A 24,402-nucleotide genomic window follows, 5' to 3' on the forward strand; every position below is an offset into this window, starting at 1 on the left:
CACAGCTACTCGAGCTGTGGATCAAATATTCTTTTTGTGATTTCGTGAAGTCAGTCCTGCATTTATATTGCAGCTCAACCAATACGACCAATTACGATATCTGTTGGCGCAATAAATTAAATGAGTGCAAAATATGTAATATGGAAGCTCTAAGGTCGAATGCGACCCACTTTGTCGTTGGCTCCAAATAAATGAAGAGAGTTCGAAACTAGCGCACGATGAGAACTAAAGAAATGTCCACAGGCAGCAAAAATAATTTGATTTATGTAGAGTTCAAATGTGTTCCAATAATTGCAAGCCGATAGGCCATACTAGAAGCATTTACTTATATATTCTGAGCTGTTGAAACACCTGTCAGCTTAATGCAATTAAATTGCCCTCAATTATATCATCCACCGAAGAAGTCTGCTGCAACATTCAGTGTACACGGAAATGGGTTATTTTATTATCTTTGGACATTCTGCACTTTAGGCAGATTTGGTTAGCAACTAAACCTTTCCGAGCTTTGTCAGCAACTAGCGGGCATAATGTCATGCAGGAAGTAATTCGAGGATAGTTCATCCTTGATCTCGACTAAACAGAGCGAATCAATCAGTCAACTACATTGTTGTATCCCTCTAGAAATCAAATTCACTGAACTATAAAAAAAAGCACACACACAGGAAGGAGCATTCATTGGAACAGACTCAGCGGCAGCAGCATTATCAGAACTCATTTCAGCATTAATATTATTATTAGTAGCATCAATCAGTAGTAGATCGGTAGTCAAATCCAACGTTGTATATCTGTTGCTGTGTCAATCGCTGCCTCCAGAGGCATTCCCCAATAAATGTCCACTACTCATGATGATGCTCTGCCCGGTGCATGCCGCTGATTCAGCCCCGGAGTAGAGTAGATGCGCTCTGAATCACTAGTCCTAATACCATTTCATCTGTCCACCTGTAGGTGTGTCCGGCGAATGCGTCAAGCACTTTGGCTGCGTCAAGTTGTGCGGCTGCTCTTAGCTCTTGGCGGTATGCTCGATGTGGCCGCTGCTGATAAGGCGGGACTCATTTTAATGGTTGAGGCGCCAGACCCACGGCCTGGCCTGTATCGATCTGTGTTTGATCGTCGCCCAGCGATGACTGAGGGGATCGGCGGACCGCGGACCATGGTCCATGGACTCTAGACTTGAGTCGACGACGGGATAAAGTCATTTGTGGGCAACCAACGCCGCTGCTGCTGCCGTCGCTGCTGCTGCTGCTGCCACCGCTGCAGCTGCTGCTGCCGCTGTTTGAATTTACAATTAGAGAGGCTCCCTCCCCCAAAAATGAAAGCCAAATCAGCGAGTGGCGGGCGGCTGACGGAATGCGCCGAAATCACCCTGCGCCCTTCGTCAACCCGGCCACGTCTGTGCGATTTTTTCGGAGACATTTCTCTGACCGAACCCGAGAACCCAGTCGACGTGCAGTCGACGTCGCAGCCACAGCACACACAGGGGGTGGGCAAAGCTGGCAGCAGTGCGCCGACTCCGTAACTGTCATATAACTGTGCTACCAGCCGCGGCCGTGGCACTGTTCTGCCACAGGGGAAGGCCAGTGCAAAGGCAAAGGGCCCACGAAATCCGTTCGGCTTTTACTCCGAAAACACGACTCTGGTTCGGAGCGACGACGCTGACGCTGCCGTCTTCTGAGGGTCTCTGGACTGCGACAGCAACAGCAACAGCAACAGCGACGCTGACATCGACGTCGGCGTCGACGTTCGACGTTCGACAACATTTTTGGCTGCAGTTTTCATCGCGTTCTAAGAGTTCGACAACTTTAGGAAAACTGTCAGTTGGCAGCGAACTTAGAACAGGTAGACACGCACGTTGTCGGCTTTCCTCCTGGGCCACAAAAAGAGAGAGTAACGGTACGCGACGCGACGGCAAAAACGAAGCGGAACAGCATAGAAAGGAACACCACGGAACCAAAAACCGACACGACCCGAAACACACACGAGAACCGTGGACCGTGGACCGTGGACCGTGGACCAACCAACCCCCTCGCCAACTTAAACGAATTGTAGGCGAAGCCGAAGTGTGTGCTGGTGTACTTTTGTGTGTGTGTGTGTGTGTGTGTGTCTGTGTCCGAGTGCAATCACTAAGAAGAAGCAGCAGCAGCAGCAGCAAAAAGGAAGAGGAAAAGCAGAAGCAGCAGATTAGCTGGGAATCCCCCGGACAGGCTGGCAGGCAGGCTCCAAAGTGTTCCGATGCGCTCGTTCGACCATTCCGTTGGTTCGTCGTTTTTTGTTGTTTGTTGTTGTTGTTCTTGTTGCTGCTGCCGCACGCCGCTAACACCGCTGCTTCCGCCAGCGCCGACGCCAACCGAGCTGGTCGCGCTGCTGCCGATGTAAAATTTTATTACCCCAAAACGCATCCAGCAGTCGGGTTTTGGACGTCCGGACTACACCGCCGCCTCGCTGAGACAGACGACTTTTATTGCAATTCTCTCGCCCAAGCGGCGAAAAGCGGCCCAGACCCAGAGGGCAACCTCATTTTGTTGAGAACTTAACGGACAGAGACGGAGAAACGCAGAGAAAGACACGGAGAGCAGCAAAGAAAGACGCAGAAAACAAAGAAATACGAAGAAGCACCGAGAGAGAGTGCCGTGAGGAGGGCCACGGAGACATTCAAACTTTTGCGCGGCATCAAAGTTACGACCAAAAAAAAAAACAAACAAACTTTTCCAAACTACGCGCAAAACTAAAATCAACTCTTCCGGAGGTCGCGCTGCTTATAGACTAGCCCCTTCTCCCGGTCCACCAACCCCCCACGACCCCCCCCCCACCCAGGCCACACACATACCTCCTCTAAGCAGCCGCTTTAAACAACAGTGCAGTGAAACAATAAGACAACCGAAAATTATAGTGGAAACAACAATTTGTCCAAAAGTGGAAAGTGCGCGGCCTAATTGAAATTGCGTATACGCCGCAGATGCCGGAAAAGTTGAACGACGCACCCACAGCCGATCCTCCGCTGCCAAGAACAACTTTGAACTCTTGAATCCTTGCAGTCGTCTCAGCGGCGTGTCGACCAAGTCGAGAAATTCACACAAATTGTAACCAAGCCAAAGTGAGTGCCAAAATCCAATGATCAAATAATTCCTTTTTCTAGTTTTAATTATTTCTACTAGTTTTTCCTTATTTTTTGTTGTTGTGTTGAACCTGGTGTCAGTTTGTGTGTGTGTGTGTGTGTGTGTGTGTGTGTGTTGCAGGTGTGTGTAGGTGTGCATGTGACGAAGATGAAGATGAAGATCAACCAGCAGCAAGTTCAGCAGCAAAGCAACAGCAGCATTCACAAACCAGAAGAATGATTCAAAAACGAAGACAAAACTAATGAGAAAAATAAAAATAAAACTTACAAGAATTAGCAGAAGTGTGCAAGCTGAAAGTGTTAATAAAGAAGAATTTAAATTCAAACGAGCTCGAAGCTGCAATCTTCAAAATGAATTAAAACACAAAAACCGAAAATCAAACAAACTCAATCGAAAATCGAAACAGAATCCGAACAAATCTGAATGCAAACTAAAGAAAAACAAAGTCGAAACTGAAACAGAATTCACAAAATAGGTAAAGTTCATATATATTTGAATCTGTAATCAATCAATCTCCTAGCCAATTTTGTCTCTCTCTGTAACCCTTAAAACATTTCGAGTTTCTCAGAACGCCAAAGAACCGAACAGATCCCCAAAACAGACAATTCCCCCCTTCATTTATTTAGCTATGTATTTGACCCGCCCCTGCCCCAAAAAAAAGCAAACCAAAAAACAAAAACAGAAATTGAAATTGAAACAAACGAAGCAGAAAACGAAAACCAAAAAACCGAAACTAAAAGCGAAATATATACAAGAAATTCAATGCAACAAGAATATTCACATTGAGAATTTGCTAAATTGACAAAAACAAAACGAAACAAAACAAAAGGAATTGAGCAAACGATAATCGAGAATTTTTTAAGGGTTTTACTCACATTCAATGGATCGCATTTAGGTCATATTCTCGTAGGGCTTGTGTGTATTATGAGTTGGGACCTAAGCAACAATGTAACTCCCTTAGTATACTGACCAAAAGTGCAATTTATTTAAGATAAATCTTTCGCACTTTCAACTATAAATCGTATATCATTTTGTAACTCTAGCAATGAAGTGCTTGGCATCAGAAATAATAGCATTTTCAACAGATAAAGATTAAAACAGGAATATCCATCTTCATTGAGTTCAGGCAACATTTCTCATTCCGCAAACATTAAACAATTTGTATAATTAATTTACAAATTTGTAAATCCAAGGAAGTACCGAGAAAATCATTTGTTATTAACGAGGCTTAACTTTAGGGCCCGCAAATTGTGCTGCGGTCGCTAATTATTATGTATAAAAATATGTATTTGATAGCAGCCTCTTAATGTTTCAAATGTGTAGCAAATATAAGCTTCGTTTAATTAGGGATCCCCCCCATAGGAGATTTTGTAAGTTAGCAGAGAACTCTTCAGATTTTGTTCGATTTTGTTTGGTATGGTGTTGGGGGCAAAGCGATCTTCAGTCTACTGGGATAACGGATGCTGATGTGATGCTGATGTTGATAAATTATGTTGATTGGCGCCGCCGCTCACGCTTACACACACAAGTTTCATCGCGTTATCAAACACAATCAATCGTCTAAATTTTTACTCAAATCCCAAATACGAATCTGAATCTCTTCTGATCAGCGAACTGGCTTAAAGCAGAAGGGCAAGCAAGATGGCGCTGTCCAAGCGGCCACTCACCAAGGACACGCCCTTGGCCGAGAGCAACAGCAATAACCAAAATCACAACCACAACCACGGCCACAACCACGGCCACAACCACAGCGGTGGCAACAATACCAATACCAGCAGTGATCTCGAGACGACAGCCATAAAGCGCAGGAAGCGTTGCAGTCGTGATGAGGATTCAACTCTCAATAACAATAACAATTGCAATAGCAACAATAACAATATATTGCCACAAAAGAAACGAAAACAGGGACCCATAACGGACAGCCCCGAGAGTCCTGCGCCGACGAGCGTCCTCAATGTGGGAGCAGCCGGCATAGCCAAGATGACAGCAGCTCCAGGACCAGCCGATGCTGATCAGGATGATGAGACACTCATACGGGAGACGCAGGCGGCATTGAAGAGTCTGTCCGGCAGCTGGCCGGATGCCCGGGCCAATCTATACAGATTGCAGGAGCAGGACGAGAATCCACCGCCCTTCCAGAACCTGTTCGAAGAGAAGCAAAAGTATGAGGCCATTGCACCCAGAACTCCCACAACAACTGCAACTGTATCCCTGTTTCCACGTTTCCACAGACAGAAGGAGAATGACCAGGCCCGCCTCAATGCCGGCGCCACGCTCGAGGATCGCGAGCGGGGCAAGAAGCTGGTTCCAGTCACAGCATCGGGCACAGCTCTGGGTGGTGGACCAGAGGACATGGATCTGGAGGAGGCCGCCAGCAATGTATATGGCCAGGCCGCCTCGGCCTTCAAGCCCCCCATCGACTTTATCAAACGCAACTATGCGGCCGCTGCCCACGCCCATGCCCAGGCCCAGGCCCATGCCCATGCACACTACACGTCGAGCGCCTACAATGCGACGGCAGCGGCAGAGTCCGCCGCCGGATTGGCCTACTACGGCTATGCGGCAGCCGCCGCCGCCAGTCAGCAGCAGCAGCAGCAATTGAGCCTGGAGCCGTCACCATTGCCACCACGGGCTGCCTTTGACATAGCCAGCCAGCTGGGCGAAAAACCTTCAAAGAGCTCCAAGGAGTCGCTGGCAGGCGCATTGCCAGGAACGGGCACGGGTCATGGTGGGTCCCAGGTGGATGCCAAACAGTATACGATCCTGCAGCCTGCTGGCGTGGGCAGTCGGGCAGCCTCCGTGATGCAGGACATTGCCCGGGAAGGTGTTGTCGGCGTACCTCTGGTGGCCACACCCCCATCCACGAGTAGTCCGCCAACAGGAGCAGGAACAGCAGGCGCATCGACAGCTTCAGTGACATCGACATCGACATCGACGCCGGCGCCTAGCTACTCGCCGGGCAGCCAGAATCGCGGTAAGTTCTTCATAGTAAGCATAGTAAACGAGATTTTACAGTTGGCTGTGATTTTGGTGTGAATCAAATTCCGGCATACTGTGCTCCAGCATCACAGTACTGTGATTCGATGTGGTTCGGTTTGGTCTCCGGTTACGGTTCAACTGATCGTTCGGCTGATGATGTGAGCGAGACTTCTTGTTGCATTGAGTTTACCACTTCAATTGGCAAAATCAAAAACAGAACAAAGCCCCCAAAAACCCTTTCCCCCCAAAACAGTCTCGACCCGTCCCAAGCCCTACCCAAAAGATGACAGAGACCAAGAGAGAGAGTGTCCCAGTGCGTGTCTGAGTGTCGTTTTGTGGATGATTTACATAGAGAAAGATCTGATTCAATACATGTGTAGGTAGCGTGGTTATTCTCTCGCACGCAGAGAACATTTCTGTGCTTTTTTGTGATCAAATCAGCAAAGATTGGGCAAGAGACGGCTTTTTTGTGTACCAACTCCAACTCTTACATTATTTTACGACTAATTGGACCATTCAATTTGAGTTCATCGAAAGTGCAGCTGTGTTCACACTCGCCCAATAACCAGCGAGACTTACGATCGAAGCAGCGAGTAGAAACCAGACAATTGTTTTATTTTAAATTAATCAATCCCAAAAGTAAACTCTTTGCTTCAACGAACAGCAATGACTTTCGACCACTATTTTTCTAAGGAACTAGAGTCATACCCTCATAAGAAAGTGAAGCAAAGTTATTCGCACAATATGGAAAAAGGTACTTGGCCAAATGACGTTCAGGTTGGTTAAGGGCTCAATAAAAAGCCAATCATTAGGCATGCTGTGATGGCAGCGTCTTAGACATTTGTAGACCCATTAAAATTCCGAATGAGAGAGACACTCAATCTGCTTGCGTAATAAGCAACATTATGACCATTATTATAATGTTGGCTTTTGTTGTTATTATTTGCACATTTCACTGCTGCCACAGCACTCGACTTTCACCTAAGCAACTCCCCCTCTTGCCCCTTCCAGTCATTTCTTAAAATAAAACCCTTTTTGCAGCTCATTCAATGCGCTTCCTCTCGCTCTCTCTCTATGCAGAGGATGGAATGGAATGGGAGCGAGCGTGTGGAGAGTGTGAGTGCGGCAGCCAAAAGACATTAAGCGATTTTGTCGTTATGAAAATGGGATCGGGAATGGGTGTGGGAATGGGTATGGGATGTGGAATGGAGTATGGGAATAAGGTATGACTAGTGGGGCAGGGGGCAGCAATTTTGTTGGCTACAATTGGTGGGGGCACACAACAACAACTAATGGCTTGTAAACCCTTTATACCACAATACACTCACACACACACACACACACTCGTTGAGAACTAGACGTAGACATAGACAGACACATCTTCTGGCTGAGTGAGTGCCTCCTTGGCTTGGCAAGGCCTTGAGCTTTGCCTTTTACTAATTTCGCTGTACAATTTCCACCAGACTGTCAGTTGTTGGTGGGCTGGAGGGCGGGGCAAACGAGGGTGTATGATTAGATATAAAGCATTATGAGCACGTTTTCCTTCAAAACCACTTTTGCATATTTATTTTGTCATTATGTTTTGGCATTAATATGCTGCAGAGGACCGCCGCCTTCAACATGAATATATACATACATAAATGTATGTAGGGTCTGTGTCTCTCTCTTTGGCTTGACTTTGGTATTCATATAATTTGAATGACTTTTTAAATAGTTGACAGAAGGCTCTAAAGCTCTAAAATAGAGGCAGTTTCGTGTGTGTTCGTGTGTTTGTGTGTGTGGCACGTAATAAGTCATTAGCGTGTGGCAAGCACTCATATTCCATATTTTGTTGGTATTATTGTTGCTTCCTTTCGCTAATGTGGCTTATTAGGCTTTACCCTGGAGCACCCTGTGTGTGTGTGAAGGCTTCACTTCATCCTTTAGTTTCTTTTTTAACCCTGGCAGAGTGTATCAGTTTTTTGAGCAGAGCATAGACAACAAGAGAGGTTCATTTGATGGCTTCAAAATATTCAATTAATGTACCAAATGTTTGACAGAATAATATGAGAGTTACGTTAAAAATATGTTCAGACTCTAAGGTTATTATGTCTGACCATATACACATTTGTATGCCAGTTTAAAGACCTCTATGACCTGTCATAAAGCTGTCATTTCGCTCTTGTTTCCTTCCCATGGCACCTTTTTACCATTTTCCCCACGTTTTCCACACTAATCTAAAAACTGTGCAGAAATATATTATAAATATAGCTTGAATATCTCGTAAGCAAGTGTATCAACTGCTTCGGGCTGCGATGCCAACATTCTTTTCTGATTATTCCCAGCTCCTACCGTATCTGCTTTTTCCCCAAACATTTTTGCTTAGTTGAAAATATTCTAATGCACAAAACACTTGGCCCTCCATGGCTCTGCTTGCTGTGCTTCCCCTGCTGCTTGATTTTAATTAAATTCTAATTAGAGTCGAGTTGGTTTTTACCTTTTCCGGATGGTGTTCTCCACTGGCTGCTGCAGTTTGACATTTTGCCCGGCCACGTAATAGACACAACAACAAAGAGCTGGAAGGAGCAAAATATTTCGAAAAGTATTTCATTAACCAGGCCGCCCGTCCACCCCCCCACCCAACACGACTGTCTGATATATCACACAAGTATGTACATGTACTTATATGTACATACATATGTATAAGCATGTATATGAACCGTGAAGGTATGATGGTTGTTATCTTGAGAGGAAAACGCGCTTAGAAAAAGGCCAAGTTTTTCCGTCTGCACGACATGTTTTGCTTCTGGGTCTGGTTTGATTTTTGAAAGCTGTCGTACCGTCCCCCCCCCCCTATAAGGCTGTCTAATGTGTGAGTGTGTGTGTGTGAGCTTTTTAAAGTAAATAATGCAAAGCTGTTTTCCATCAAATTTTAATTAATTATTTAGGCTAAAAGAATTCGTACGTTCGCTTTTCCAGCATTTCTTCTTCAAGGTTGCTTTTTTGGAGAGGTTTTTCGTGCAGTGAAAGGATGGAAAGCGAGTTAATATAGGTGGGTGGATGGGTGGTGAGGTGTTTCAGTAGAGCATATGTAGGTAAAGGCTTCAAAGGGGTGGGTGGGTAGAGTGGTATGCTTTTGGACAACGTCAAACTTGTCTCTCGCTGTCGCTTCCCATATAATTAATTAGAAAATCGTTCGCCCGCCCGCTCGCTCGCTCCAGCCAGCCTTGCAAGCCTTGCCATCCATCCATGCCACTTACACACTCTCGCGTCTGTCTCCCTGCCTGTCTCTCCCTGTCCCTCGCTCTCTCTCTCGCTCTCTCTCTCGCTCTCTCTCTCGCTCTGAGTGTCTCTGATGCTGACTCGACTCGCTCCCTTGTCTCTGGTCCATCTTGCTCTCAATCGCTTTCCACAGCGCCTTCGTTGATTTCAACTTTTTACTGTTAATTGGTTAATTGTAGATGGCGCCAAATGCCCCACGCCGCATTGCACTGGCCAAGGACATGTCACCGGATTGTATTCGCATCATCGCAGGTACCGTTGCACCGTTTATCCCGTGTTGTGCCGTTATGCGAAATCAATCTCTTTTTCTCTTTCTATCTCCCACTCTCTCTCTATCTCTCTCTCTCTCTTTCTTTCTGGAACATGCTTGGCCTGGGCAGTTTATCGGGTTGTCCGAAGCGCGATAAGGTTACCACAGAATGTAAGTTGTCCATTCCGTTTAGATATTTCTATGCGTAGTAGATGATCTATCCTCTCCATCTATCACTCTCTCTCTCTCTCTCTCTCTCTGTCTGTTTCTGTGCCTCTCTACCTGTCTGTTTCTCTGACATTGTCTATCATTCACTCTCACTTTCTCCCTATACACTCTCTGATAATTCAACGAAGAATTTGCTGAGCTTTACTTTCCCGTAGTTCTTAAAAAAAGCATGTGTTGTATGTGTACATTTCTGTGACTGTTTGTGTGCAAACTCCAACTTCTTCAAATACTCTGCTATAGCTGAAAGCGGAGCCGAAAAAAAGAACCCACACACTGCACAAGTGCAAGTGAGATCGCTGCTGCTTAGCTGAGCTGAAAGCTCTCCCATTTCACGTTGCTGCATCGCTCAGCTGAAAGCTCTCCCATTTCACGTTGCTGCATCGCTGAGCTGAAAGCTCTCCCAATGACCAAGCATGTGTGTTTTTGTGCGGGGGTTCTAAGCGCTTTAAAGTTCCATTTGGCAGAGCTTGCATTCTTAGATCTGTTTTCAGCACACTTTGCGATGTTTTTTCTTACCCATATTAGATAAAATCTTAAAGGGAGCTTAATAAATTTAAATGAATGCCTTTATCTCCATGGTTACTTATATTTAAAGCCCATGGAAGTCCATAGAAACGTCTCTGAAATATTTTAACATTGCAAAGCAATTGTTTACCAATGTTTTCCATACATCATTTTCCTGGATGATATGTTGGGATCTCTAACAAAAAATGTTTTCAACATATCTTTGTGTTATTAATTTTTTCGAAGATTCCTCAGAACTTCTTCGCAATGTAACATTCTTCTCAGTTCCACTCAGTTTGTCATCATATATATATATATATATTTACCAACTCATTTTAGAATCCAAATGCTCTGCATTTTTCCTTGCCCTTCTTCCCCCACAATCTGTTTAGAGTGTCTACTTCTTTGCCACCTTCTCCTTAGTCTCTATCTTTCTCTATCTCTCCCTGTTTGTGTAGTTGCATGTGGCTGTGGACTGTTTTGCGAAAGCTCTAGGTTCGCACTGTTTGATATACCGTTAGATGGCTCTCTCTCTCTCTCTCTCTCTCTCTCTCACTTCTTCTCTGCCGCTGTTGGTCGGTCTTTCTCTACGCCTGACTGTCTCTCCTTCTTTTTCTCTCTCTCTCTCTCACTGATTGTGGTATGCCTTACTATTTGATGTTGCTGTTGTAGTTGTGATAGTTTTGAAAATCGTTGAAATTATCGCTGATCGCTAATCGTTAATTTACCCATTCACTCTTACGAATTGAAAACCCCGGCCCGAATCGCATTCGAATCAAATTGCACATCCAAAATTGACTTGAACAGTGCTGGCCCTGCACGAACAGATACTGAAATGCCCCACACCGGGCTGCAACGGACGCGGACACGTTCAGCCGCACCGCAGTGTGCATCGCAGCCTCTCCGGCTGTCCGCGCGCAGTCCGTCGCTCAGCCAGTCGTCGTCTGAATAGCGAACCCTCCTCGAACGTTGATCGAACAGGTGCGTCCATGCGGCCATAGAGGGTCCACGGAACCGACAGAACCACAGAACCACTAAGCTGAGATTTCAAAACTGCTTGATTTCGATTGCTTGAAGAATGATCTTTTAACGCGTCTCTCTCTCTCTCTCTCTCTCTCTCTCTTTTTATCTCTCTCCCTCTCTCTACACTCTTCGTCTCTCTATCTCGCTTCATTTCTGGCCATCTCCCTTTTTTGTGGGATTTTACGTTTAAAGCGGATTTGGAGAAGCACGAAAAGGAGTTGCATCCATTGGATAAACTGAAGATTGCCTCCAGTCACTATCTGAACAACAACAATACGAGTTGCATCAACAACAACAACAACAACAACAAGTTGAGTGGAACAACAATGCCCATTATCAAGTCGGAGTACAGTCCTGTAGCGAGCATCAAATCGGAGTACAACAAAAGTCCAATGCACTCATATCTGGCGAACGATGCCGCCGGCCCCGCATCCAGTGTGACGGCCAGCGCATCCACGACACCGGGCACGGCTCGCACTGCATCCGGCGGCGGTGGGGCAGCTAACGGTGTCGGCGGTGGTGGCAACACAACCACCTCCAATGGCGGCGATGCCAATCTGCACGCCCCGCACCTGAGTCGCTTTGTGGGCATGCAGAGTCCTCCCCATCCACAGAGCCACCACCCACACGCCCACCACGTTCAGCAGCAGCAACAGCAGCAACAGCAGCAGCAGCAGCAACACACGCTGCACCAGCAGCGCGGACCCTTTATCAATGAGGGCAACGACGGCCCCGATCCCTCAGCCAGCTACCACACAGAGCACCAGCAGCAGCAGCAACAGCAACAACAGCAGCAACAGCAGCAGCAGCAGCAGGCGGAGGAGCGGCAGTATGAGCAGATGCGTTACGCCGTCGGCGGTGAGCTGCTGAGTAGCAATGGTGGAGCGAATGCCAGTGAACTGTCGCCGGGAACGGCGAGGAGTGCCTACGAGGCGCATCCACACCCGCATCCGCATCCACACCCACATCCGCATCCACATCCGCACCCGCCCACCTCGCTCAGCTCCCTCAGCAGCGCATCGGTGGTGGGGGCGCCCGCCTTTGCCACAGTTGACTCCGTGTCGGCGGTGACAGTGTCCAGTGGAGCTGGCGGCTTCGAGCGGTACGATCCCAACTGCTGCCCCAATGGACAGCGTCAGGTGGCGTCTGTGGCGGGCGTGGCAGCTGCCTCAGCCTCGGCAGCGGCGGCGGCGGCAGCGTATCACTACCTGCCCCAAAGCGCCGACGATCTGCAGGTGCAGCAGCAAAAGTATCTGCAGGAGCAGCAGCTAATGCTGGCCAAGGCCGAGCACGATGAGCAGCTGGCCAATGGCGGCGGTGCGGGGCCGATATATCCGCGGCCCATGTACCACTACGATCCCACCATGGGACCCCTGCCGCCGGGCTTCTCCGCCATCAATCTGTCCGTGAAGATGGCCGCTGCTCAGGCGGCAGCCGCCGCAGCCGCCTATCAGAACCAGCAGCAGCAGCAGCAACAGCAGCAACAGCAGCACCACCAGCAGCAGCAGCAACAGCAACAGCAGCAACAGCAGCAGCAGCAGCAACAGCAGCAACAACAGCAGCAGCAGCAGCAGCAGCACGGCAAGCAGAGCTCCTCGCCCACACCGAATGTGGGTGGTGTGCCAGCGCCAGCGGTTGACCTATCCGGGTCCACATCGGTGACCTCCTCCAGTCCGCACGGTTTCAATTCACCAGCCTCCCACAACCAATACAACCAGCGCATGGGCAACGGCAGCCCACAGCCGGGGGCCAGCCCCAATATAGCCAGCCCCCAGGTGCCCAGTCCGCAGGGACAGACCCTGGACCTGAGTGTCACCCGGCTCCCACACAGGTAAGCAGAGAGCACGCGACAGTTTCCAGCACAGCATCCACCAGATCACTCATTAGTTGGGATTACAGCATCATCACCAGTCCCCAGTACGGGGCCGATGGCCTTGTCGTGGGTCATGCCCAGGGTTTTGGCAGCGGAGCGCCTGGCGCTCTGGGGCCCAATGGACCGCCGCGTTCCCCCCAAATGGAGCCCGTCGACTTCAGTGGACCGCCGCGACCTCTGGGCTTCGGACTGGTTGGACACATCAGTGGACCGCGGCCCTACAGCCGTGAATCCACGCCGGACAGCGGCGGCTCACACTACATCGAGACGTACAGGGATCCCAGCGGTGAGTAAAATCGAATTTGTTTTTTTAGGATCCCCTTGTTCAAAACAACATTTTTCTAGATTCTAAATAATGATTTGATATCTCTTTGTGCTTTCAGGCTACTCGCCGCATCCCGGTTACGGCATGGTGGTGCAATCGGACTATCCACCGGCTGGCTATCATGGCTATGGTCCAGCCGCGTATCAGTGCAGCAATCCGTATGCCACGGCGGTGGGCCCCGGCGGCTATCCAACGCCCGTTTCCGGCGGCTATTCACCCAGCCCGGCCACCTGCTACTCGATGCCACCGCCGCAGCACATACCGCAGCACGACAAGACCAAGGATGGGTAAGTACGCGGTCAGCAAGGACCCCATAGAGCACACCTCAATGAATTTTGCAATTATCAGACACATACACGCGTTGGGAACATTTACTACACTTCAATAAAAATAAGCAAAAACTATTTTCAATTTATTCATCGGACAACTTTTCGAGCTGGAGATCAATTTGAGCGTTTGCAAAAATATTTCCCTGCCAAAAGGATGCAGAAAAAAAGTCTTTAAAAACATCAAAGCTATTTTTTTTGCCGTGCACTTTCCATTCATCTATGTGCCCATCGGTCAAGCGGACAGTGTCTCAGTGCAGCCACCTGAAATGTCGTTAAAGCTTGCCAGCAAATCAGAGACTTTAATATTTATGATTAGTGGCGGAGAGTGGACGCAGAGCGGGCATAAAACCAGTCCCAAGTCTTAGTCCCACACACCACCCACGAAAAGACAGATGGCAGATGGTTTAATGAAACTTTAAAACTGAAAGTTTCAAGAACAAAGTCTTAGCCCACACACAGGCAACATCCCACCCACCCACACCCGCACCCACACCCACACCCACACACAGAGAGCAATCTTATCTGACCAAGAGCACTCTTGGCCTGGTTTAATACTTTTGGGTCAGGCAGTAATCCCTTTTCCAACCACCTCCGCACCATCCGCAGATTGACGGGCTGCTCGCGCTCCGACCGAAATCATCTGCAGTCGCACTCGCAGGAGCTCAAGTGCCCAACGCCCGGCTGTGATGGCTCTGGCCATGTGACCGGTAACTACTCATCGCACCGCAGCCTCTCCGGCTGTCCACGGGCCAACAAGCCCAAGAGCAAGCCGCGCGATGGCCAGGACTCGGAGCCACTGCGGTGTCCCATACCAGGATGCGATGGCTCAGGTCACTCCACCGGCAAGTTTCTCTCCCACAGAAGGTGAGTTCAACTGCTGGCTGTTCGATTTTCAAACAGTTTTCTATAAAAGAAAATGGATCTCTCTGTGTATTCCAGTGCTTCGGGTTGTCCCATAGCCAATCGGAACAAGATGAGAGTCCTGGAGGCTGGTGGCACTGTGGAGCAGCACAAGGCCGCTGTGGCAGCTGCCACCGCGATGAAGTTCGACGGTAAGATCCCTAAACAGATCACACAGGAAGCTTTCATGATCCCAAACTCGCTTTTCCCATCTTTTCTCTCCACTTTCCTCTGTTCTGTTCTCTTTTCTTTGATTCTACAGCATGCACCACTGTGGGCGGTCAGGGTATCAAGAAGCCCAAATTCGATGAGGTCACCATGGTCTATCCCAAGGGTTATACAGGTAAGTTTCTCTCTGTCTCTCTATCTCTCCTTCTCTCTCTGTCTCTGCATCTCTCTCTTGCGCGTTTTTTTTCTGTTATGAACTGGGCCCACTGCCATTATACCACCCCACCTCCACTCAATCAGGGCAGAGGTTGGGTCATAATGGCATTTACATAAACTCTGCAACACACAGAAGAATGATCAGGCCGAACCCTACCAACTTAAATGGTGAAAAATGCATTTAAAAAATCCAACTAGGCCTCGAATTTCTCGTACAGAGAACCATCAGATGATGTTACCTTCAAAGCTCTGCTTATTTCAAATGATGAAGCTTCCTCTCAATTCCATTCGAATGAGATCCTGAACCAATTTGCATCGCTTCCACCATAGAAGAATCTTAAGAACATCATAAAATATTCTAAAAAATCACAACTAAGCATTGCCTTTGCAGAAGGGTGCCAAAAATTCTTCTCTGTTGTTGCCAGATTTTTGTCAAAAAAAAAAAGAATATTACTTTCGGTTGGAGTTTTGTGTGCGTGTGCTAACGTCTAGAAAAAGAAAACTAATACAAAAGATTGAAAAAGAATAGATAAACGTAATGCTAAAAACACGAGTTGCAAGTACAACTTGTATTCAAAGAAGAAACACTTTATTTTTGGTTTTGGTTTCGGAAAATGCAACAAAAAATGAATAAATACAAAAAGAATAGGATTTATAAATTCAAAACTAAAAATTTATCGTTTTCAAATTAAAGAGGAGAGGATACGGGCTATGAACAAAACCCCAACAATCCAACACCAAAATTCCCCCCATAACAACAACAACAACAAAAAACCCCACTCCACAAACCAACCAAGATGAATCCTCTATAAAGCAACCCGGTACATAACATGAACGATCGACCCGTTGATATCTCTAAACACACACACACACACACACACACCAACACACAGCTGCATATCCTTTGAGGTGTGGCCGTGTCTGTGTGTGTGTGTTTGTGTGTGTGTGTCTAAAGAGCAAGAGAAACAAAAAAGCAAACAAGAAGATAAGTCAAAAAGAGAAAGAAAACAATAGAAGAAAACAAATGCATTTAAATTCCTAGTTTTAATTCTAATTTAATTCTGTGTTCCTTCTTTTCGTTTCGTTTCATGGTTTTTGTTGGCGTTTTCTTTTAGATTACGCAACATTTTGTATCGGTGCCGAGTATCTACTGTAGATAGAAAATCAAACTGATCAAAACAGTCCGAAATAGCGAAAACCTGAAACCACAACCACCAACCAAAAATAAATGAAAAATGCAAATGAAAAAAACGAAAAACGAAAAACGAAACTGCAATTGCACCAGCAAACAAAATCAAAAGCAGAAATCCCCCCAAGCAAAAAAAAAAACAAAAGAATACATTATATATTACATGTAATGAATGTATATGGAGAAATGTATGTACATTATATGTATGTACACACAGCAAAGCGAACAAGCCACAAATTGTTTAACAAGCCACACAAAAATCAAAAAGAACAAAAATTCAAAGTAAACCACAGCTAAAATGTACATACAAATATTCCCAGAGAGTCTGTCGATCAAGGTAAGCCACGAAGATACATAACTACAAACAAACTACATGCATATGATGAAAAAACACACATTTCCCATCCCATCCCAATCCAATCACCACTCACAGCCACAGACACAGCCACACAACCACACACCTACACAGAGGATACATTCTTGTGTCTCAAGCTGCAAGCAGTTGCACAAGCTCACTGAACGTTGCTTCACATTCCGTTTCATGGAAAGGCTCACTCTCTGCCTGCAAGCAGTGCAATTTCATGTAACTTGAATATGCTTAGAGCATGGTGTTTCAGTGTTTTCAACAGGAGTCCTCAAATCACAAGAATATTTTCACATTCTGCGATAATCTTTCGCAGAATTTCTTCCACTTTCAGTGGTAACCTTTTGTCTGTTTTCTCTGCATTCAGCGTTCAACGTGCACAGTTTATATTCGGCTCTGTCCCACGCACTCTATGATCCGCTCACTCACCCACCACAACCCACCGACACACCCACACACGCTCCGATTGAGTTGCTAGCACACGCGCACATAGAAAACCCGTGGAATGCCAGAGACAAGAATATAAAAGAAAAACAAAACTAGATCCTAAGAGAGCGCTATCGTGTACACCCACTAACTGTGTCCTTTGACCTACCGTTCTCTCTCCCCTGCAACTATGCGGCTCCACCATTCAGGAGGAAGCGGCCTGGACATTGTCATGAGCGGCACGGGGGGTGTTGTTGGCGGCGTCGTGGGTGGCCTTGGACTCAATGTCAATGTTGGCCTTGGAGTTACCAGCAGCAGCAACAGTGCCCACAGCAGTCTCAGCAGCAGCAACAACAACAACAACAACAACAACAACAATGGAAACAACGAGAAGAGCGGCACGGCGACAGCATCGGGGAATGGCAGCGACGATCTGAACACCCTAGAGGCTGAGATCTCCGAGCTGCAGCGAGAGAACGCCCGAGTCGAGTCGCAGATGATGCGACTCAAGTCCGACATCAATGCGATGGAGTCGCAGCTGAGCACCAGCGATCGGGTATGTAGGCTCAGGTTCGTTGACGGCAACAAATTATGAGAACAAAATAAACAAAAGCCAAACCAAACCAAACACTAGTACATACATATATCTAACTAGGCTAAGTGCACCCTGTAGCATAATATGATGGTCATAGGGAAAGTTTACCGCCCCCGGAAAGTTTCGGCCAGACTTTTGCCGAGCACAAACTTTGGCTCAAAACGAGACTTTGAGTGGAGTTCTTTCCCCAAAGTTTTTTTTTTTTATATATGAATTTTTTTTTGTTATTTGTTCTTTCTTCTTGTTTTGCCCGAAGTACTGTCTATCGGCACCTGAGTTTTGTCTTAACACTTTTCAAGGACGTCTCCCAAGCACCCGACAAAAGGCGGAGACAATGAGCACAAATGTACAGTGAAGTCAAGCCAAGTACTACAGCAAAGTAGCAACTTTTAACGTCGAAGAGTCATTGTACCAGTCACTTTTTGTCCAATTTGTTACCTAAAATGAGGAGAGTAAGCTTTAGTGGTGGATGGACCGATTTCTATTATATTTTATTGGTTTAAAACAAACTATTAAAAACCGCTTAAACGCGATATTCACACAATAAAATACACAAGTGCTCAATTCAAGTAAAAGTTATTACAGCAACTGACTCGTCACTTGATAGATGAACTATTGTGACAAGTCCTTTGGCTTCATGTCCTTAAACTAGTAGCCAAACCCTGATCTGAACTGGAGCTATAGATCTGCAATATTAGAGATAGTTAAATGAAATCACACAATTTTTGCAGCCAGATTTATTTACAGTTCCAACTTTAAACTTTCAATTTAAAATTCAACCCGAAATGCACTTTTGACAACAGGACCCCTCCCTTGCCGTTAGAGTGTGACAGCCAACCAATCGGTGACGTTGCATCCGCACTGCATCTGTGGCAGCGAATCAGATTCCACTAGGTAGCAGGAGTGTGGAGAGGTGGCAGGAGACAGACACACCCCTAAAACGCAAGCGACAAGCTCCCATATATACACACACACACACACACACACACGCATGTCCCTAGACCACAGTGTGTGTGTGTGTGTCAGTTTGTATTTTGGTGTGAGTGATGCTGGTCATGCGCAGGCAGCAGCTGCAGCCCGTCAGAGGCGAGGCGCCAACCCAACACGCAGCAACCCAGCAAATCGCAGAACACCATTCGATTTGCTCCTAAAACGGACAAAGAAAAAAAACGAAAGCAGCAACAAAAAGAAATACAACAAATAACTGTGCTACGGTCAAAGCTGTGGCGCTGCCAGCAGCATGGTGGGCGAGGGTAAAGCTACAAGCAGTAGCACACAAGCAGAGCACAAGCAGAGCACAAGCAGTGTCGCTGCCGCAGCGGCAGCGCACGGGCAGAGCACAGGCAGCGACCAAGGCAGACAGCATTAACCTTTTGTTGGCCCCACAGCTGTGGGGAAGGTGGGGACATACATACATGTGCGTCTGTGTGCGAGCTCAAAGAGAACTCCGAAAAGCTGAACAAAAAAATATAACGGAACCTGCTTCCCGCACGCCACATTATCCACTCTCTCTCTCTCTCCCTCGCGTTTGTGCTCGTGACGACTTCGTCGATGATTCGTCCTCTGACGTTTTTTTCTTATTTGCTTCTCTTATTGTTGTTGTGCCTCTGTCTTGCTCTTCATTTCTTGTCACCCACTCCTTATTTGTTGTTCTTGTCTTCGTGTGTGGGTGTTTGGTGCGTTCTTATTGGAATTTCAATTTGCCAGAGTTACATAGCTACATATGTGCACATAACGGTTCATGAGTGGGTTCGTGTAGGGGTGGGAGTGTGAGTACTAGCGAGGTGCATAATGTATGTACATATGTATCTATGTACAATGTTTAGAGGTAGAAAAGTCCAACCCTCCACATGTGGGCTGTGGCCAGCAACCAAATTCCAATTGAAGGGAACAGCCCTTACCTTCGATGCAGATTTACTTTGAAGGAAGAAGATCCCAGCTCCATCAATATTATCAATTATCTCTACTCTACAATCGAACTAAAAAATTAGCAGAAAATATTAAGAACCTTCCCCTATGACCATCGCCTTTGCAGTCTCAATCCACTCCTCAACCCTGTTAGCTGCTAGATGACTTTCTAATCACCGCCTGGAACCTTTCTTCTTACCATTTCATAGGAGGCTTCTCCATTGAGCGGCCATCAGCAGCAGCAGCGCTCCTCCAATGTGACCATGGCTTCACCCAGCGGTCAATCGCCCTTCGCTAGCGTCAGCTCCACCAGCGGGACCGGCACAGGTCCCGCAGCCAGCTCCAGCAACAATAACGGAAACGGCAGCAACGATCTGGGCCACTCGATCAGCAGTCTGACGCCTGGCTCCGGCTCCGGCTCCGGCAACAGCAACCCAAACACGAATGTCGGTGGCATGATGTCGCATGCCCCGGTGGACGGTAGCGTAGCACCGCCCAATGCCAACCTAAACAACTACTACGAGAGTTTGCGCAACAATGTGATCACGCTGCTGGAGCACGTGCGCTTGCCGCCGCCACCCGCACCACCCACTTCGGTGTCTGTCTCGGCCTCGATAGCTGGCGGTCAGGTGGTGGCGGGGCATGGCCTGGACAGTGTGTGTGCCGGGGGTCAACTGGTGGCCGGAAGTGGCAGCGATCATGCCACAGCGTACTCCACATTGCTGCCGCCACCGCCACCACCGCCTTCGGCCAGCAGCGGCAACATTGGTGGCGGAATGTACGGTCATCAGGGTGGGACGGGTGCTGGTGGTGGCCCGCCACCGGGTCCACCGCCGGTGCCTCCGCATCATGCCTACACCGTGCATCATCCCGTCAGCTATGCCCACCCACACTCGCATCCGCACGGACATCCGCACGGACATCATCCGCACCCGCATCCGCACGAGCACTTCGACTCATACATCTCCAAGCTGCAGTCGCTCTGCGTGCCGCCCGATGTCTATGCCCTGCCCGACGACGCCGAGCGCACTGTCTACAACTCGGTGAAGCCAAGCATGCACCAGGACTACGGCAAACTGATGCCGACACCCATCTAAACGAGGAGGTAGCCCCGATGTTCCATCCCGTCCAGGGTTCGTGAGTGTACATATATATCTACCTATAGCAAAGAGTGGAGAAGTGGGGACATAAAACAGACTATAAGAATTGTGGCACGAGGCATCTCACAGCCCAAGATGCGGGAATCTGCAGAGATCTACGTATATATCGCATGCTCCTGGAAAGCGGGCAGATCCTTTTCCTAGTGTTAGATTGAGCTGTTGCACATCCTATATCCTAGACGCTTTCGTCGTGTTGATAGAAACTGTATAAAAGATTAAAACCTAAACAAAGCAAAAGCAAAAGCAAAGTACGTGTGTAATAATATTAATATTCATCATAGATACGATTTACGATTAACATTTTTTTTTGTCTGTATCAAATACTAAAAGAAAATAAAAAACTAGAAGTTATAGCAACATAAACATAAATATACTTAGGCGTAGGAAGTTTACAAACCGTACATACTCGTACATTGTATATGTTAACTGTAGGGCATTTGTTTGGTGTTGATGTCTTGGTCAATTTTTTGCATACAAAACGGATAATGTTCTTAAATATTTAATCACCCCCTTCCACCCTCACCCTCACCCGAAACCCAAACCGCAAACCCAAGTTATATTCCCTCAAAGTAAGCTTAGTTTAGGGAAAAAGTCAAACACCAAAAGTGGCGATGAAAAAAAGTAATAAAAACAAAAACATAAACGAAAATCTATATTCAATACTAATGTTTAGAGGATGTAATCGTGTTGCATTATTTTTTTTGTTTTTTTTTTTTGTGATTATTGTAATATTGAAAATGTAACGAAAAATGTGTGTGTGGTGTGTAATATCAAGGGAATGCCCAAAACTGAGTAAATGTATATGGCAGCAGGGAATACATGCATAAATATTCCGCAAAGAGCATACACACACACACACACACACACACAAAATATAAATATATAAATAAATATGCGTGGTTGTCTGTGTAGGATCATAAGTTTTAATTGCCGATATTGGCAAAAGGCATTAACCAAGCCCCTTCCCCGCAATGAGCAAAAACGTACTGGGGAAAATCAACGGAAATAAATAGGTTACAATTCAGTGCAATACATTCAAAAACGAAGAATAACGAGAAACCGAAAGCATATTTAATATAATTGTGTAAACTTAAGTAACAAAAAAAGTAGTTGAACGTAATGTCACCTTTTTTTTGTATCGTCTTACGTCTAATCATAACATTAACTATAATAACTAAACAAAAAAAAGGGAAAGTGAGAGAAGAAAAGGAGGTCCCCGCAGAGAGCGAGAAAGATGCTGGAAGGGGTACCCAAACCAAATGGTAATTTAGACGAATTTTAAACAATTAAATTAAATTAAAGAAAAGAAAACAATACAGAAAACCGGATCAAAAAAACGGAAAGCAAAAGAGTACGGAAAAATAGCAGGCTTAAAAAATGCATTGTACTTAATGAAGTCATAAATTATGATGATAAACATAATTACACTAACATAAATACAAATAAAACAACAAATAAATATATATATATATGAATATATATAATATTGTATTGTATGACAAGAAAATTCTGTAATTTACAAGCGAAAAAATATTTTATGTGATCATTGTCATTTTTTTTTTAATATTACAAGAAATAAATAATTCGAATACCAAATAAAGGATATACACAACATGATGGCTGGATGTTTCCAATGAGCTTCTTCGGGTGGGGTATCAATCGATTGGGAGGTGCCAGACAGAAACCTGAGAGACGCCTTCATATAAGACAGCGTGTACCGCTGAGAGGTTCTGCTAGGAGAAACCAACGAAATGTTATACTTATTTTTGTTTGCTTACATTAAACTCAAATTGTAGTCTATAATTAGCTTACCCCTTTTAAATTGATTAGCATATTTTGGGCATAGGCATGGGGGTAGGGTATAATATGTGTTGATTATTATTCAATTCTAAAAACTTTGTTACATACAAATTTCTCATCGCAGCAATCATTGCAACATAACTCTAAATATTCAGTGCTAGTTTTCCATTCAAGCATAAGGAAAACTCCAAGCTATCAAGGCAATAAAATAACTTTTTTGGGTGAGAAAAGAGCAGGGAAGATAACAAATTATCCGAAGCGTTCAAGCAGGTTCGTGGCAAAAAATATAAACGAAATATTAGTATAGAATTTTTGTTTTTGCTAGAAACAAAAATGAAATCAATGAAGACTTCGTGGGCCGATGAGGTGGCTGAGGACTACGTGGATGGGCTGCCACCTACCCAGGTGACCACGGATGGCAACACTAAATATGTCACCGAGTACAAGTTAAATGAGGAAGGCAAGAAAGTGAAGGTGGTCCGCACCTATAAAATTCAGAAGCAGACCGTGCCCAAGGCCGTGGCTAATCGCCGCAATTGGTTGAAGTTCGGGGACTCGATTGAGGACAAGCCCGGTCCATGTCCACAGACCACCATGGTCGCTGAGGAGGTGCAGATGGTATTCCTTGGCCCTAAGAAGCTCGAGAAGGCACAAGAGCCTCAGATGGAGCCGCCCAAAAGAATCGCTAAGTGCCGCATCTGCAATGGCGAACACTGGTCCGTGAACTGCCCCTACAAGGGAACTTCCATGGACAGCAAGACTTTGATGGAGAGCAAGGCCACAGCGGCGGCCACCGCTGCCGTCAGTGATACCTCCAAGACGCTAAAATATGTGCCGCCTTTCCTGAAGGCGGGTGGCTCTACGAGCAATGGCTCTGTAGTAGGAGGCAAGGCCTGTGACCGCAACCGCTTGGGTGTGCGAATCTCCAACCTGTCCGAATCGATGACCGAGGCCGATCTGGAGGAGCTGGTGAAGAATTTCGGACCCTACAACAAGCTGTACCTGGCACGCGAGCCGAACACTGGGCTCTGCAAGGGTTTTGCCTTTGTTAACTTCAAGTTCCGCCAGGATGCCGCCGCTGCCATCGAAATTCTCAACGGCTATGGCTACGATCACCTGATCCTCTCTGTGGAGTGGTCCAAGCCGCAGCCCTAAAGGCGGAATCGCCATTAACTTTCATTTAATCTCCGTTGCGGAAATAAGCCGCACCGCAAAAAAGAAATCTAAATAAAATCCATGAACAGGCGACTCCAACTTTTGCCCTACTAAACCTTGAGGGCTATGCTGATACGAAAAATCTATGTTTCGCTGCTGACAAAGCTTACCTTATTGATCTTGAATCATGTACCACAAACATTGCAACATTTTGAGTAACTTTAAGTTATTCTTTTGACCTTTTCCCTTTCTCGTACATTAGCATAAATCACAGTGGACGCATTATTGTTTGTTGGGTTTGTCCTGGCAATCGAATGAACACACAAAAAAAAACTTGCAGCCATTTCTTGGCAACATTTTTAATTTCAATTAGCCCTGGCACTGACCAGGAGAGACCTCAGTCCAGTCCACCGCCATGAAGGATGAAGGCAAACCCATGGGGGCATGGCAACAGAGATTGGGCTTTGGTGAGGATTGCAATGTTTTCTGGTTTGCTGCCACTTGATTTATGTGGCTTCATTAGACATTCCGCACATAGAGCGAGTCCCAACTATGTGTGTGAAGGAGAAACTCAGATGGGTTCGAGGTAGTTCCATAGATGGTTTGAGCGCGAAAAAGAGCTATAAATGGGTTCAG

The 24,402-nt window shown here is 46.4% G+C and overlaps 2 protein-coding genes across 5 annotated transcripts; both read left to right on the plus strand.

Annotated features, from left to right (window-relative positions):
* Positions 1-2,867: 2,867 nt before the first annotated feature.
* Positions 2,868-22,254, plus strand: LOC117581212 (hormone receptor 4). 4 transcript variants are annotated; one of them, XM_034268187.1, is made up of 10 exons: positions 2,868-3,091; positions 4,724-6,087; positions 11,551-13,189; positions 13,258-13,517; positions 13,615-13,843; positions 14,492-14,749; positions 14,825-14,937; positions 15,048-15,128; positions 17,358-17,704; positions 19,861-22,254. In XM_034268187.1, the coding sequence occupies exons 2-10, from the start codon at positions 4,755-4,757 to the stop codon at positions 20,746-20,748; spliced, it is 5,148 nt and encodes a 1,715-aa protein (XP_034124078.1). In that variant the 5' UTR covers positions 2,868-3,091; positions 4,724-4,754; the 3' UTR covers positions 20,749-22,254. The 4 variants fall into 4 exon arrangements, with proteins under 4 accessions (XP_034124078.1, XP_034124079.1, XP_034124077.1 ...); XM_034268188.1 differs by lacking the exon at positions 2,868-3,091 and having other exon boundaries at positions 4,646-5,275; positions 5,345-6,087; XM_034268186.1 differs by lacking the exon at positions 2,868-3,091 and having other exon boundaries at positions 4,646-6,087.
* Positions 22,255-22,904: 650 nt separating this feature from the next.
* On the plus strand, positions 22,905-23,802 carry LOC117580759 (eukaryotic translation initiation factor 3 subunit G-2-like). The gene has a single exon (XM_034267454.1). It carries the CDS (start codon positions 22,945-22,947, stop codon positions 23,764-23,766), a length of 822 nt encoding a protein of 273 aa, XP_034123345.1. The 5' UTR covers positions 22,905-22,944; the 3' UTR covers positions 23,767-23,802.
* Positions 23,803-24,402: the final 600 nt, after the last annotated feature.

This window comes from Drosophila guanche, unplaced genomic scaffold, assembly GCF_900245975.1.
Source record: "Drosophila guanche unplaced genomic scaffold, DGUA_6, whole genome shotgun sequence".
Classification (NCBI taxonomy): Eukaryota; Metazoa; Arthropoda; class Insecta; order Diptera; family Drosophilidae; genus Drosophila; species Drosophila guanche.